The following is a 17,633-nucleotide window of genomic DNA, read 5'->3' on the forward strand; positions in this document are numbered from 1 at the left end:
AAAATGGTTTTATTTATTTAGAAAATGACTTGGACTCACCACTTATTTTTGTTTTATTTTTAAAGGGTAAACAAAATAAGAAAGAAAACCTTAAGTGTAACTCCTTATTTTGGAAAAAGGTGGTCTGTAAAAAACTGGATCAAGGCTCGAGGGTCAGGTTACTTATTGGGTAGGTACGGTAAAGACCGTAGCACCCCTCTAAGTCCCTATAAAAATGGGTCTCTACTAATAAAATGAAGCAATCATGACAATTGGTGAGTAAATCAATGAATACTCAGAACGATCATGCACATATGAGAATCAGAACATGCATAGAGAATGACTAGAGTGAGAGTGGGTGCATACCTGGGCAACGAGCCACCATGCGCTATCAAGAGAAGAGGTTAGTGCACAATAACGATCACAAGCTATGTCACACATGCCACTAAACCCAGTAATAAATCATCAGATATTACAATTCAATCAAATTGATTTTCAAAGGAAACATCCAATAATGTTGGACCCTCACCAAAGCCCATTTATTCTTGCATGAATTAATTCAATAAATCCCATCACTTGGAATTATGGAATTGAATTGATGCTTATTTTAAAACATTTTAAAAATCAGGGAGGTTATGAAAATTGCATGCCATAAAGAAAAAATATGGCATCAACATTTTATTAAAAATTGGACTTTTAAGACCTAAAAACTCTAATGATGAAAGATGGGGAAGTTGGGATTATTTAAAGAAAATCAGAATTTGAAAAAAAAAAATTTACAAAATGGGGTTTGGCAAAATTATTTTTCAATATCAAAGATAAAAAAAAAACATGAGAGTGAGAGGTGACCAAAGGTAGCCATGCAAACCATGTAAATTAGAAGTACGTAGTAGTGGGCCCAAGGTAAAATGATGGTTTGAGAGGACTGAAAAATTGAGTAGAGGAAATAAACCCCAACACAACATGCTCAACACTCATTCCAAGCAGCTGTTGTATTGTGAGGCCAGTTTTCTGAGCTTCAGTAAGATCCACATTGTGCTCCACTTTACCCCCTGAGAAACCCTTAATAATGCCACCCAAAATCCCAGAGGTTTTATCCTGTTTTTTCTTCTGATTTGGAGATGCCAACAACAGCATCAGCATCCTCTACAAGGACTTTATTATGTAGACAAGGCAAACACTCCGGAATCCTGAAGTCATTTTCAGAGGCCAAAAGAAAAATGAAAGCAATTTCACAGCCATTTACCAGAATAATCTGCCCCCTATCTGTAGAACTGATTGCCTTGTCCATCTTAGCCTTGAAATTCCATCTTATAATTGACATTAGAGAGTATTCTCCCACCACTTCAAGTTTTGGCAAAGACCTTATTTCAATATCTCCACTCTGATATAATAAAACCAGTCCACTCTCTTTCTCATCTTTCTTGAAGGTTGTAGTCCAACGACATGGTTTTACAAGGTTGACTTTTTGAATAGAAACATTATCCCCCTGAATCACAAACTTTAAAGAGTACAAGTACAATGCATCCTCACAACATAGTAAAACAAGTAAGCCCATTAAGCTCTACTCAGAATATCTGGCTCTAATAGGGCTGTGGAGCTCAACTTCCAATGGCTTTGCAGGTTCACTTTTAGCCTCAGAATTTCGAGGTGAGTTCAATGTATTTTTTTCACCAGACACTTTGGATATGGAAGTGTTACCCTATGGAAATTGCAGTAGACTCTTATGGGTGTGTCAATTAAGAGCTGATCATGCTACCAGTGGTCCCATCTATAACAACAATATGAGCATCCTTGGTCAAAAACAATATGATCCCATTTCCAGTATCATTTGAACTTTTGAGTTCTGAGTCCTTTGGACTGTTTATTAAGTAGGGACTATCTGAAAATGTTTTTACTGCAAGAGAAATTAGAGGAGAACTTGTGCCGGCTATATAGCTTGTATGAAACAAAACCGATAAGGAATTATTGTCAAGCACAGTGACCTGGCCACATTCAAATCCTACAACCAGTCTAGCTCCAGAAATCGAAAATTGTAGGTGGCATATAGGAGAATTAAGGAGGGAAAATAAAGTTGTGCATTAAGGTTCATTCTCTTGATGCAACTTGTGGACTTCATGTTCAGTTTCTATGACAAAATGCAAATTTGTGTCATCTGAACTCCCAAGTAGCTTATATAGATGAATTAGACCACATTCATTGCCAATGGCTAAGCTTAAGTTGAGGGAGCAAAAATCCAATGCTGATACTGATGCGCCTACACCAGCAACTTCGATACCTTTCACCTCATATTTGAAAGCAAAAACAAGTGACAAGGCTAAGTATGTGGCATCCCAAATTCGAACAGATCCATCTTGATAACCTGCTATATACATTCTCTCAAGCCCATTATCTGCAGCAAAGGAAAGTTTGCAGGGAAGGCCACCAGTCAGAGGCCACTTCCTACTTCCCACTACCGCTGCCATTACCAGCCGGGAAATCCGCCCCGAACAACTCCACCGACTGTTTAGAATATCACCTATTTGTGTTTTCTACAGCTAAGGTTCCACATCTTCGATGCCTCATTGCCTAATTCATCTGAAAAGGCCATCGCATTCTAGCGGCACCATTAAGTCTTGAAATGTCAATGTATGGGACTTATACGCTCACGAATGTAAATCAGGTTCAAAATGTCCTTTTCTGGCAATTCGTCAAACAAGTCTGCATATATCAATCGTTATTCAACTTCTTGCATGCATTTTCAAAGTCCCGTTCCTGCAATATTCATCCAGGTCAAACCCATTATTGTTGGTATATGTTAGTGTCTCTTCCCATATCTCGGATGTTTCTGGGCATAAAGAAGATGGTAACATTGAACAAATGATGATTATCATCTTCTTCATCTTCAAGTTGTATATTCAGTATACCAGGATGATCACTATAATATTTAATACATGCGTTCAACAGGGGCACTCATTTCTCTTCATACCGTGACATGCATATATTCTTGTACCATCGCTCTGAAGATGCAAAAATGAAGGGGCCACATCTGAACTGGGTTTCCATGCAGAGTGATGAAGGATGGGTCTGAAAGGTGCATATCATGTAGAAATCTCTTATTGATCTAAAATGATGGGTGTGGAATTTATGAGGAATGGAAATGCCGGAATGAACGTGCGCGTGAAGCTCCGTATACGTGAGGAGATAGAAAACAAATAGGTGGAGAGGTAATGGTGGAACTGGCAATGGAAGGTGATGAAAGAAAGTGGGTTCGGTTATGGAGCCAGCTATAACATTGGGTATGATGGATGGGTAAATGAAATGAGTATGATAGGTATTGAAAAAAAATGGGTATGAAGAATATGGATGCCATTGATAGAATGGGTAGGAGAAGGAAAAGATTAATGGGTACAAAAATGGAAGGGATAAGTGGGATGTAGGAGATATACCAAAGGAGCTCCAGTTTCAAAGCCTGGTCTAGCCAAAATAACAACGATGCCAGATGGTGGACCCACTCATATACTCATAGCATCCAACTCCACACAAGCCACAGAAGTCAACTCCATTAGCTATTGTGCTGCCACGCAATCAATAGCGAGGACATAAGCCATTCTCCAGGTAACTAGTATCTCGTGGAACTAAAAGGAGTGAAGGAATTTCCTTCCTACATTGCCGTTCTCAGTCAAACAATCACCCCATCCTCAAAAAGAACTAGGCATTCTCCCGTCGATGTCCCTGCTATGTGACCATTATAGACAAAGGAGAGGACTACATCATTAATCCCTTCTAAAGTTGTTATAGTTGCCACTACACCATCGAAATGATGAGGGTCAAACATCCCTTGAAAACGCTCTTACATTCCCTTCATTTTGGCCTTCATTTCCACAACAAATAGAACTTTAAGGTTTGCAGCACCAAACAGTCAGAAGAAGGAGACGCCTCAACAGTAAGATTACTTAGTCTGAGGTACCTTATGCCATATCTAGGATGAAGCGACCTCTTCCATGGGAGGATAGAATACCATTCTTCGACAGTAACAAAACCCATTCAGTGAATACTTCTAACCCTCATGTCATTTCCCCACATCTCTTAGCGAAGCTTAGGCTGCTCTGTCAGCAACATATTTTTCCCATCTCCACTTGATGATACTAATTCTGTTTACCCACAATAAATGAGAACTCAATACCACAGCGTGACCAACTCATGAATGCAGATCTTCATACCCCCCAAACTGAGAACACGTTTCTCACGATGCCTTACCTTTTCATACAAATATAGGAAATCTGGTGTATGCCATGGATGGGTGCCAGGAACAGGGGAAGATAACCAAAAACAGAGCACAAATGGTAGAAACAAAGAGAAATCATACAAGGTACGTTTCATATTGTTATCAACAGACCTTGATGAGGGTAAGTGAAATCAAATAAATATTAAACAAGAACTGAAGCATGACTGCAGACACCTCATGAGGAAACTGAATAAAGCTAACCCAAAATAGAGTGCAAGATCTAGCAGAGGAAGAGAAAAGAAACATATTAACTAAAACACATGTGAAATCCATAATAATCATACCTGAAAGTTTTCCTCTCATGCCAAGTCGACAAGAAATCAGCAAGCCATCCTTCTTCTTCCTCTCCAAGATCTTTCCCTTCTTCTCATTCCCAGCTCGTCTTCCCCTCTCAAGCTAAAAGAATATCCTCACTCCAAAAAAATCTATGTCTGCAACCTCAAAATCACACTCGGCCTCTCTCTGGCTTGCTACCCAAGCTGGCCTCCAAAAATCTCTCTCTGAAAAAACCCCCCTCAAAAAAATATCTCCAAAACTAGTAGCAAAAGCCCCACACACCCTGCAGTTAGCTACGTTCCCCTCTAATGGAAAAACGCTCTTGCAGATTCCACTTTTACAGGTGTCTCCCTCTAGTTGGCTCATTCAAACCACTACCTGATTCTATGAGGATCAATGGGGAAACAACACGTGGCTTCTTGAGATTGTGACACCTGTCAAAATTGAGCTGCAGAAAGGTGAAAAAAAATGAGCCCCAAAATGGGTGTCTACACACATACTATTGCTTGATTTTTTATGGGCTCACCCTAAAAAGAAAAAGGCTCATTAAACCCGGATTTTCATACCATCACGGACTGAGCATATTCTTGGACACCAGTGGAGCACGAAAATGGTTTTCCATGGCATTAATCAAGGTAAGTGAGAAAACAAATGCTATGTTTAGTTAAGAAAAACACCCAAAATGAGGGGTGAATTGGGTTTTTAAAATCTTTTCAATCATAACAAATTTAAACAAAATATAAGCAAAGTAAAGAGATAGAGTTTAGAGAATTCAAACTCGGGTTTATATTGGTTCGGCACTTCCTTGCCTACGTCCACTCTCCTCAACCTCCTAACCGAGTGAGGGTTCCACTAACTTGAAGCTTCAACCAAACTTCCAATCTTCTTACACTTGGATTCCGGTTCCAATAGGCTCTTACACAACTTCTTCAAGATTCAACCCTCTTGAAGGCTTTAACACTTAGATTGTTATAAGATATAATCACTCAACCTAGCTTAAAGAAGGCTCATATACAAGACAAAGATGGGATGACAAACAAGAGTGCACTAAAGGATATGCAAGTGGTGATTTAATGCACAATGAAAGAAATGAGAGTTTTTTTATCAAGAACAGGTAGGTAGGCTTTGAATGCAAGTGTTCTCTTATTAATAAATGAAGTAGAGCTCTCAATTTATAGGTTTCTAAGCTCAGGAGTCAAAAACAGCAAAAGGCAACCTCGTCCGATCGAGCTAGGGGTCGACCGGTTCACTAGCCGTTGGAGCATTTAATGCATGACAGGTTACCGTTGCCTCAATCGGACCTCGACTGGTCCTCGACCGGTAAGAGAAATACCTCAACCGGGAAGAGAAGCCTACTGGGAGAGAGAGAATATTTTTTACCTCTCTCGATCGAACGACCACAACCGATCGATCGGTTCCTCAACCGGTTGACCGGTTTGGCCATAGCCTCGATCGGTTGAGCGTTTTTTGTCCCGAAAAACCTATTTTTTTATTCCTTTCTTTTCTAACACTTAGACAAGGTCTTTAGGAAAATTATTAAGTCAATTTTGAAACATTTTGCCTAAGGTAAATTAGTTAAAAACTCGGGTTTTAATGAAATCGACGTTTTAAATAATAAACCGAGTTTTCTAAGATGCATGAAACGTATGAAAATCCTAAGTGCACTCATGCATTCATCTTACATTAGTTTCCTATGATCACAAGTCTTCCAAGCGTCTCGATCTTGTATCCATTTGATCCTTTGATGAATTTTTAAGTTTATACCCGTGATTCTTAAACGTTAAACCAATTAGTCACTTAACCATGGTTTGTTATCATCAAAACTCGATTAGGAGAACCCTTGGGCTAACAATAAGCATTTCATTTATTGTTATTTAATGCATGTTTTAATGTCTACATGTGATCCTATGTCATTTAAAATTTCATCAAGGGTTACTCTTGGATACCGTACCATAGCATAGAGCAATCATCAATGAGAAAGTGTCTTGTGTTCAATAAGGTTTCATTGCTTGTAACTTCAGGTTGTCATATTTAGATTGCTGCATGTAGCTAATAAAGAACGAAAATGAGAAATTAGTTTTATTCTCATTCATTAATGTATTTTTTATGTTGATACACATATTTATCACATATTTTTTATGTATGTTATATATGAAGGTTTAAATTTATTAATGGTTCTTTTATTTTTAAAATGACTTCTACAATAAAATTAGAAGAAATTTCTAATTTAAAATCTTAAAACTTAGATAAATTTAAAATAATGATTTTTCTAATTTGAAAACCCTAATATTGTAGTAAATTAGCGAGAATTATGCATCTTTCATATTCAAACCCTAGGCACCCATGTGCTACAAAAAGGGTGTCAAAGTTACCATTTGAATTTTATAATATTGTCAAAATAGGGTATAAATTTAACTCTAATATTGATCGAAAAGTTAAATCATGGTATCGAATTGTACTACCAAAAAAATATTGTTAATCAAAGATGTTATGTGTATTCTCTAATTTCACTAAGTCTCCTTACTTTATGCTATGATTCTATCACATTATACATTAATTTCATTGTTTTGTATCGTAATTTATTTCTTTATACCTTAATATTTATACTTTTGATTTCAAATGTTTGCATCCTCGTTGAACAATCCAAATTCAAGGTTTGGATATGATAATGAATTGATATCATAGATTTTTCCTATTCAAAATAATATAATCAAGCTAAATTATTAATGATACATTTTGTCACTAACAAAAATAATATTATTGAATAAAATATTTTAAAATTTTATGGTACAAATGAAAAGCACAACTTTATATTTTATTTTTCAAAAAAAACTAATAATTAAATTCATCACTTAAATTTGTCACCTCTTTTAATTTTACTACTTGCAATATATGTCATATTGTTTATAATTGAAAAAAACAAAAAAAAAAAAAGGGTTTTAATTTTTTAAAGAACCAAGGAGGATGAATTGAAGAGCTTGTGATTTGCAGAGAGCTGAAGCCCCAGGGCGAAGATGTCGGTGCTGTGGGAGAAGAGCGAGACATGGAGATGGATTGTGAGGAAGTCGAGAGACTCCAAGCCATTTTTCTTGGCCTTCGCCACCATATGCGGAGTAGTGCCTGGTGTGATTGGATACTGCGTCATGCAATTCACCAACTCCCGCAATCCAGAGCTCGAAGCCCAACTCCGCAGCAATGCTCGCCCCGATTCCCTCGTATGTTTCAGTTTCATCCCTTCTTTTTTTTTCTTTTTTCTTTTTTTCTTATTAGGGTTTAGTGCTTTTGTTCTTCCATTTATTGATATTTTGGTGGGTATGAATTACGATAAAGTTTTTTGCTTTTCTCTCCACAACCCAATTTCAGGATTCTATGCATCGGATTATTTGTGGCTTTTGGGCTTCTGATTCTGGGGTTTCAGATTATTGATTGTTTTCGTGATATGATTAAGCGCAACTTTCGATTAGAGTTTGTTTCTTTACTTGTTTGAGGATTCTACACATCAATTTCTTTGTAGTTTTAGCTCCTGACTCTGGGGTTTAAGGTTATTGATTATTGATTTATTTTCGTGGTATGATTTGAGTCTAGAGGAGTTTGTTGAGGTCGAAGCTCCAGTTATCGATAAGAGTTCGTGTTTTTACTTATTTGGGGATTCTACTGATCAATTTCTTTGTGGGCTTTAGGCTTCTGATTCTGGGGGATTTGGATTGTTATTTTCATGATATGATTATTGAAATGTGTTGAAATCAGAGGTCCAGTATTCAACCGGAGAGTTCATATTTTTGCCCATTCGAGAAATACGTCAATTTCTTTATGGGTTTAGGCTTGTAACACTGGGGATTTAAACTTGTTTACTAATTTTATGATATGATAATTGAAATCTGTTCATGTCAAAAGTCCTGAGTTGGTGGGGCGGGTGCATATTTTTACTTGTTTGGGAATTCTATACATCAGTTTTAGGCGCCTAATCCTGGGGTTTGAGATTGTTCATTATTTTCACCATATGATCATAGAAACTTGTTTAAAACAAAGCTCTACTATTCAAGCAGAGGATTCATATTTGTTCTCCATCACTTCATATTTGTTATTCAAGCGGAGGATTGTTCATCATGGAGAAACCAGTACAAATACTGCTTGTTTTCCTGGATTTTCACTTGCTTTCAGTCTCTAAAGCCCCAAAGCAAAGGAATTTGAAGTGATGGAGAAGATCCAGGAGATGGTTTCACAAAGGGGAAGTTGCTGGTTTGGAGTTGAATCGAAATCCTTTGAGATTTCAGTGGAGCTAGTCAAGGGGAAGACAGTAGGCTAGATAGTGGAGAGGGGTCGGGGTTTTCCGCTTGGATTAGATTTGGTATGAAGGGGCTAGCTCAGATGCTGGAAGGGGTAGAAGCTTTGTTGTGAAGGGAGGTCTAGAAAGTTCTTCATGATGGGGTGGAATGAAGGAGGAAGGGGCTACAAGCTAGACCTTCATAGCAACAAGGCAGGGAGATTCCTGTTGTGCTTTGTGTTGTCTTTAGAGAAGAAAAGGTTCTCCTTAATTTTTCCTAAGGGATGACATTGGGCGGGCGGGGGGGGATGTTGTGGGTGGAAGACCCTTGCCTCAAATTCAAGGGGCATTGGTGTTGTTCCGAAGCATAGGTGTCCTTTGGTGGAAAGTGGAGGAGGAGGAGCTTCCCTAAAGGGTGGGTTTTTTGCAAAAGTGGTGAATAGAGGAAAAAGGGAATTAGGTGAGGTAGTCTGGATTCAAGGTGTGTTGGATTTGTGGAGTCCTAATGTAGGTTGTTTAAGGGATGAGGCTTGTGTCACGGAGCTCTAGGTGAGGGCATTATGGTTACCTTTGCATTTGTGGGGAGAAGAGTTCTTTAAGAGGTTCGATGATGCTTGTGGAGGTTTTGTGGTAGTTGATAAAGAGATGAAAGAAAGGTGTTTTCTGCAATGGGCTAGGATTCTTGTGAAATCCAACAGGAGGAGAGTTCCACATAAATTGCAAGTAGTGGTTGGTGCAGATGTCTTTGAGGTCCAACTATGGTGGGAGATTATACCTGGGTTGCCAATGGTGGTCCCCAAGGAAAAGTGTAGAGATCCAGAGGTCAGGGATGATAGCAAGGGTCTTTCACAAGTGGGTGGAAGAATAGGATAGGAAGAAGAGAAACGTGTAGAAAAGGTTTTACAAGTGTCTCTTATGGAGTCTAGTCTCCCTGCACACTCAACGGTGGTGACGAAAATCTCTGGGCATGGCGGCAACAACGGTTTGTCGGCCGTGGTGGGAACGATGCCCTCATTGTGCCTTGAGGAGGTTTTTGATGGAATATGAGGCCCTTCGACTTCTAAAGACGAGGGATTCTCCAAGTCAAAAGAGGTCATTGCGTGAGTGGCCAATCTTCTTCTTGTTTTGCAAAACGGTTTTTGTTGGGTCGGCCCATAGCTGTTAAGTTAAAGCCTAGTTTCTCTGGTGGGTTGACTAAAGATGGATCAAGGGTTCTCTCTCTTAGACTTCTTGAGAGAAGTCTTCAACTCTCTTAGTCTAGAAGAGAGAAAGGGAGCGATGACGAGGCTTGTGCAAATCCCCTAATTTGTGAGGGGTTTCAAGGTTCAAAGGAAAGGTTTTCGAGGGTTGAAGATGCTCTATTGGTGAAAGTAGCAAGGTTTGGAGGTAGAAGAGACTATTTTCTAAGGGGAAGGTTGTCTCCTTCTCCTTCTTCGGAGGTTCCTAGTGGGGCTTTAGGAGAGGGTTTTTGTTCGCTAAAAAGTAATGTTCAAGGATGGTTCCTTGCAAGAGTTTCCACATAACATTGCGGAAGGCCCCTTTTGTAAAGATGTTGTTAGATTTGAGGATTCAGACTCTTCCAAGGTGAAGTAAAGTAGCCACTCCACAAGGAAGGTGCGTCCTTCAGATGGTCTCTTTAATAAGATGACCAATTTCAGTAACTTTGTGGGGATGCCAATGGTAGGTTTTGAAAAGGAGATCATCTCCTTGTTAAGGAAAATGGATACAAGGAGAGGACATAGTGTCAAGGCGTCAGGGGAGAAGAGGAAGCCAAACACATCTTCCCGTTTTGACAAGGAGATCCAAAAGTTGGAGTGCCTAGCTAACTGCAACAAGTCTCCTAAGTCAGTTAGGGGCAAGGGGAGGAGCTTCGGGGATCAAGCTATTGTTTAGTGAGGATTTCAAGATGAGTCATTACTTGGGGTGGTAAGTAGGAGGGCTTGAGAGATGGCTAGGTAAATCTATTTTATTGGGGTGTTAGGGGTGGCTGGGGTGTTTAGGGGTGGGTTTGGATAGTTTTCCTCATTGTTCTCTCTGTTTTTCTACTATGGCACATTTTGTATACTACATGTGTACATTGTTGTGCCCTTTCTTAGGGCTTTTAATATATTCTTGCAATTTACCTATAAAAAAAATGATTAATTTTCTTAACTAATTTGTATCTACATACTTTGTTTGCTTTGCTCTATGTTGAGAGAGTGTTTTATCATAAATTAGAGTGAATTGTAAGATTTGAAACATTAGATTGGGTTTTCTTTAGCAGGAGGTTTTAAGGGCTCCCAACACTATTTCAAGGTAAAGCACTTTCTCTGTTGAGATATAATTTTTTGTTACATGGGTTTGTATGCTTAGTCACCTTTTCTTTTCATCCAATCCAGGATCTGAAATCTTGCATGATTTTGTTTGTGAAAGTTTGTTCCATACAAGCTATTTTTGGTAGAGGTCTTTTTGAGGTTGAGTATATTTTCATATTCCAATCCCAAATCCTGCATGCAACGGTATATAAAGTTTTTCATGCAAGATCACTTAAATCTTGTTTATCATCATACGTTATCCTTTTAGACAGGAGCTTAGTGTCACGGACTTAGTCGTTCACTAAGCTCGTGCGGCACTTAGACAAGTCAAGACGCTTGATCTTGCTAAGTCAGCCTTGCTCCCAATACTTAGCTCACCCGGCTAAGACACTCGCGACTCAAAAGCTTAAGAAGCTTGGTAGGCAACTCCTTAAAGAATGGAAGCTTTCTATTACTCAAAGAAGCCTTACAAGTGCTTAGATGCTCACTTGCTTGGTTAGGAAGTGATTTTGGGTGGTGTCTTGGCCAAATGAGGCCCTCACCTATTTATAGGCACCAAGGGAACTCTCTAGAACCTTGGAGGGTTCCCTTACAAATCAAGAATATTCTAGAACATCCTACCCTATTCTATGTACAACCCTATGTACAAGAGATTCCTAGAAGTCTCTAGAAAGCCTTGGACTCCTCCCATGCCTTCCACCATAGTGTAGAGATGTGTGGACATCTCTAGGCATTTCTAGAACCTTCCACACTCTTCCCACCAATGACTTAGTGTAGATGGCTCCAGGAGTCTCCAGAAGCTTCCCTCCTCCTATATAAGCCCATGGGGAGGGTCATTTGAAACATCCTGTGACACTCTCCCCCACCGATGCCGTCGACGTCCTCGTCGTTGCCTCATTCTGAAACCTCTCGATGTGTTTCCAGAATTTTCTCAAGGCATCCGCATGTTCCCAGCTTACCCGCCTCTTAGGTAGTCCTTTCCATCGGACTAGATACTCTATCACAGGAGGGACCCCTTGTCTCCTGGTGACCCGTTCAGCCAGGATATTCTTCACCTCCTTCTCCCGTGAGGCTCCAGATGGATGCAGACCCGTGCGCTTTCGATGCTTAGAGTGCTGCTTCCTCTTACCCATTGAGTTCACCTTTCCCTTGGTGACCTCTTCCATGTGGGTGCGGGCTACCTCAGCTCGCTCCCCTTTTTCCTCCTTTACTTGCACCCCTGCTAGTAAGGAGGTCTCAGGCGTACTAGGCTTCGGGTTGAATTGGAGGGCACCTAGTAGCTGCATTGAGCCCATATGTGCTTCGTCCTCCTGCTCCCTCTCCTCGATCATGGCACTGAGCGCCTTCCTCTTTGGACAATCCCGTGCCCAATGTGGTCCGTCACATAGGAAGCATTTGATTTTAGGCGTAAACTCCTTCCTTTCCGCCTTATCCCTTCCTTCCCGGACGTTAGACGTCTTGCCTGATCCCTTTTTAGGAGCATTGTGGTCCCTTGGAACCTCGTCTCCCCCACCCATGGCGTGGCTATCCTCCAAAGACTCGACCTTGGAGGAGTCTCCTCTCTTATAATCCGTTAAAGATTCTGCTACTGCCATAGCAGTGGCTAAGTCTTGAACACCTCGGCGCCTTAATTCCTGCTCGGCCCACCCTTGCAGGTTATCCATGAAGTTGAATAGCAGCTCCTCTTGAGTCATGTTAGGAATCTCAAGCATGAGCGAAGAGAATTCCTTGACGTAGTCGCGTATTGAGCTTGTGTGCTTAAGACGCCGCATGTTTTTCCTAGCCAGGTAAGCCACGTCCTCGGGGTAGAACTGCTTTTTGATCTCCCTCTTGAAATCCTCCCATGTCTCTATGGTGCAAATGCCTTTCTCCATATCGGCAAACCTTCGACGCCACCATAGAGTAGCTGTGTCAGTAAGGTAGAGAGTTGCAGTTCTTACCTTAGCCGCCTCATCCGTCAATGCGATAGCCTCAAAGTATCGCTCCATATGCCATAAGAAGTTATCCAACTCCTTGGCATCCCGATTGCCACTAAACCTATGTGGCTTCGGCACCTCCACCCTAGATGCCTCCTGTGTGGCCATGACCCGTGCCGACACAGCAGCCTTGTAGATGGCCAACTCCTGCCTCACCTCCTGGTCTCGGGCCTCCATGCGCGCAGCCAAGGCCTCCATCCTTGACTCCATGCTAGCAAGCATGCTTAAGACCTTTCCTTGGAAGGACACAAACTCCTCGTGCGACACTGGTTGAACCTGTGAGATTAGCACCCCCTCGCGAAGGTCTTGGATCTGCTCCCTTAGATCCTCTAAGCCCTTCTCCATGCCTTGCTCGATCAAGTCCAACCCCTCCCGAGTGTCTGCCATGGCTAGCTCCACCTTGGCTAACCTTGCCTCCATGTTGGCTAAGGCGTCACGAGACTTATCCTTCCTGCCCCTGCCCCGTGCAGTAGGCTCGGTCTCCCTCCCACAGGTTTGCTCACTAGTCTCCTCCACGTTGGAACCCGACATGCTTCCTTTGCTATGCCCACCTCGTAACCGCGCTCTGATACCACTTGTCACGGACTTAGTCGTTCACTAAGCTCGTGCGGCACTTAGACAAGTCAAGACGCTTGATCTTGCTAAGTCAGCCTTGCTCCCAATACTTAGCTCACCCGGCTAAGACACTCGCGACTCAAAAGCTTAAGAAGCTTGGTAGGCAACTCCTTAAAGAATGGAAGCTTTCTATTACTCAAAGAAGCCTTACAAGTGCTTAGATGCTCACTTGCTTGGTTAGGAAGTGATTTTGGGTGGTGTCTTGGCCAAATGAGGCCCTCACCTATTTATAGGCACCAAGGGAACTCTCTAGAACCTTGGAGGGTTCCCTTACAAATCAAGAATATTCTAGAACATCCTACCCTATTCTATGTACAACCCTATGTACAAGAGATTCCTAGAAGTCTCTAGAAAGCCTTGGACTCCTCCCATGCCTTCCACCATAGTGTAGAGATGTGTGGACATCTCTAGGCATTTCTAGAACCTTCCACACTCTTCCCACCAATGACTTAGTGTAGATGGCTCCAGGAGTCTCCAGAAGCTTCCCTCCTCCTATATAAGCCCATGGGGAGGGTCATTTGAAACATCCTGTGACATTAGGCTATGTTTGGCAGTTGTTGTCAACATCAGTTTTTTGCTTTTAAAAAAAAACATATTTGACTATAAATTATACCCAAAACGAGTTTTTGAGAATTGTTCTAAAAATAGGGTGTTTTCTAAGAACATATTTTAGTTATTTTCAATTGTTTTTTTGAGGTTGTTTTCAAAAATATTTAGAAACATAAAAAACACGTTGAGAACATTCCAAGTTTTCAAACAACCTTTTGTTCTAAAAACCTATAGAGAATTGTTTTTGAAAACTATTCTCAAAAATTGTTTTTTGATAAATGCTTTCGAAAAAGTTCCTAAACAAGCCCTTATTGTTTCTATTATGGGAACAACTTCTTGTTTGTTGCTGCATATGATGTGTAAATTTCATTTGGATTGTCAATTAGCATGAAGTTTGAGGCTATGTACTTAAGAACTGTTTTATTTAGGTCAAAACTCACCTTAATGTGCTTAAATGGACTGATCAATATATAATCAAATTTATGAGCTGGATACTGTGACCAACACCACCATTTGAAATTTGAAAAAATGAGAGGGCGTTCAAAAATACTGAAAAAACGGATTAAGCTATCAAACAATCTTTTATGTTTTATTTCTAAGAATGGGTGAAGGTGTATATAGGAGATTGCCCTTTGTCCATGTTGGACTTTATTGATTGGTTGAGTTCTAGGTAGGTTTTTTGCGTTTACTGTGATATCATGGGGCCTTTTTACGCCCTTGTATACATTGTGAATACATTAGTGAGTCCTTTTGTTTAGTGCTCTTTCATTTAATGAATATATTGCTTTTGTCGATCAAAAAAATAGTGGGGCGAACCCCAGTTCACTGCAACTGAATTCTTGGCCAAGAGCAACAACCGATGGGAGGCTGCAGGGGAGCCTGAGTGCTGTTGTACCCACTCACTTTCCTTGGGCAAAGTTCCAGTTCAGGCAGCTTAAAAAGATATGCAGAGTCTGATGAACCTACTCAATAAAATGCACCAAAACTCAACCAGAACTTACACCAAGTAAATGAATGCCTAAATGATATACAAATGCTTGAAAGATACCTTCAAAAACATCTGCAAGAACACTTGCACAGGGGTTTTTAAGAAGAGGAAATTCATGAGGATCATGCCCTACTGAAACTCTAGCTCAACATTTGTTCTTCAACTTTAGGAGCAACCAGTAGTCAAATTCATGGAAGACATTATAATACTCATGAAAACTTCATAAGTTGTAAAGCCATGTGACGTTGGATAAGGGTTTGATGCAAAGGTAGGGCCTGGTAGAGGGGTGGTTACCTAGGAGCAGAAGATTCATAAATGTCTGCTACATTGTCCATGCACAACACTTGGTCAGATCTTACATATTCCATTTATGAGATGTATCTTCCATAGTAGAGATGTAACAGTCAAATTACACATGTTCTGTACTTCCCTCTTCCTATCAAGTTCACAATGCTGAAAGAAAATCATGGGTGCTCTAAAAGTATTTCCACATTTCCTATTTTTCTTATTCTGTTTATTCTCCCATTCTCTCCTGAGGGCCACAAGAAATCTGTCAGCATAATTTCTTAGGGCTTATTCATCCCCAAACATCATCCTAATCTTCAGAATTGGACCTATACACTCTTCATCCACCTCAGGATGCCCCATAAGTTAATTTTTGTACCCACATGTGAAAGAGAGATAGACATGACTAAAAGAGTAGTCACTACATAAAATCACACTTGATAGATTGACATACAGTGCATCACCAAGAGTGTGTGGGAATCTGAGCTTTGAGTTCAGTATTAAGGTTATGCACTTTGTATTCGGGACTGGCCATTATCTCTGCATCAATCCCCCCCCTTGCTTGGGGGATTGGGAGCTCGAACCTGAGCGATAGCCCACTTCAGCTAAACACCAATAATATGCTTCAAATCAGAAGGGCTAAGAAAGCTCTGTCCATGGAAGCATTGGCTGGTGGCTCTTTTGCTATGTCATAAGTTGGTGGTGGGTTTGAATCAGGTTCCCCCCTATAGAGGGATTTCTTTGGTGCCAGAGAATGGGTTGGAGGTTTTGATGAAGGGGATAGGGCTGTACTTCTATCATCACGCTTGGTTCTCACTATGATTTGGATCATTTTGTGGAAAGAGGAATGGGGATCTTCAAGGACAGATGGCCAGGTAAATGTGTCTTGTAATACAAGATGAACAGGTGAAGTTTGTTTTGATAAGATTTTGTCTGTCTTCCCTTGGGACTTGGGTGATGAAGGAGTTTGTGTTTGATTAAAGAGGATCTGAAGACAGTGTCTTCCCATATGAGAAGAGTCAATCCAGTGGTGAGGATTGAACTTTGATGATGGTTCTCTTAGCAGCCCAGATCGAATAGGGATTGGGGGTAATTGTTGGGATCATCAAGGAGAGGTGATGCAGATGCTGTTATGATTGAATTGCATGCCCCCTGGAATAGAAGCAGCTTGGTGGTGGTGGCCTACCTTCTTTAGAGAACAATTCATGTACAGCATGTGGATGAGCAATATTGCTGTATTGTTCTCATCCCTTTTTTTCTGGTTTCTGAACAAATGCAGCTGTTTAGGAATTTGCTTCCTGTTTCCCTTTTTCTCCTGCAAATTTTGGATATATTTCATGAAGGGTGGATCAATATTTCTTCCTTGTATTGTTTGTTCATTCTGTTTTTTCTTTTTCTGTGTATGTGTGTTCTTTTTGTCTTTGTGCATCACCCTTTGAAAATTTGGAGCTCATGGGCCGCAAGTAGATGGAAGATAGCCCTTTTCTATCAGTCACTATACATTTACTGGGCTTTTATTGCAACTCTGCATCAGAGTTATATTAACTGTCTACTATGAAATGGGTTTCGATTTTGTGATGGTTCTCTTGAAGTTTTGTTTTCCCACAAACATTTTTGACAGTTTTGCTTGAATCGAATGGCAGATGATGGGGAAAGTAAATCAAGAGAGGCTGGCAGAATTTCTTGGGGAACTGCAGCGTAAAGAGGATACAAATGACCGGTATGTTGCTGCTCTGCGAGGAGAGACATTGACCAGAAAGCCCTATGAAAGGATCCAACCAATCCCAAAGCAAAGCAACATGGAAGCTAAGGAGCAGAAGAAGTAGATAAGTGGTCGGATCAACCAGTGATGAATACTCCCTGTGCAAATCTGTATCCTTTGACAGGAGAAAGGACTAAGAGAGGTTTCCCTCGTTTCTTATTCGATGCAATCAATATCCACAGGAAATTGTGGTTTTGACTACTTTGGAACTAGTATTTGTGTGTTTCAGGCATCATCAAAGACATGAACTTTGTTTCATTTTAGAATTCGTTCTTGTTCTTGTTGTATTTCCTTTTCTTCTATCAGATAAGCCACAGGCTTGGAATTCAGTTTCTTGTCTGGCTCCCATTCAGTTTCAGATATGCTGATGTATTATAT

The 17,633-nt window shown here is 40.5% G+C and overlaps 1 protein-coding gene and 1 pseudogene across 1 annotated transcript; one reads left to right on the top strand and one right to left on the bottom strand.

The window, feature by feature from the left end:
* Positions 1-855: 855 nt before the first annotated feature.
* Positions 856-2,444, bottom strand: LOC109121795 (uncharacterized; annotated as a pseudogene).
* A 4,920-nt stretch (positions 2,445-7,364) lies between these two features.
* LOC100246650 (uncharacterized) lies at positions 7,365-17,584 on the top strand. Its single transcript, XM_002266745.5, has 2 exons — positions 7,365-7,737; positions 17,137-17,584. Exons 1-2 carry the CDS (start codon positions 7,537-7,539, stop codon positions 17,317-17,319), a joined length of 384 nt encoding a protein of 127 aa, XP_002266781.1. The 5' UTR covers positions 7,365-7,536; the 3' UTR covers positions 17,320-17,584.
* Positions 17,585-17,633: the final 49 nt, after the last annotated feature.

This window comes from Vitis vinifera, chromosome 19 (assembly GCF_030704535.1).
Source record: "Vitis vinifera cultivar Pinot Noir 40024 chromosome 19, ASM3070453v1".
NCBI classification, from domain to species: domain Eukaryota; kingdom Viridiplantae; phylum Streptophyta; class Magnoliopsida; order Vitales; family Vitaceae; genus Vitis; species Vitis vinifera.

Bases quoted from the DNA above. Each gene is read 5' to 3' on its own strand.
- LOC100246650 (XM_002266745.5), top strand. From the start codon at position 7,537: ATGTCGGTGCTGTGGGAGAAGAGCGAGACATGGAGATGGATTGTGAGG. The intron at 7,738-17,136 runs GTATGTTTCAGT...ATCGAATGGCAG, and splicing joins ATGCTCGCCCCGATTCCCTC to ATGATGGGGAAAGTAAATCA.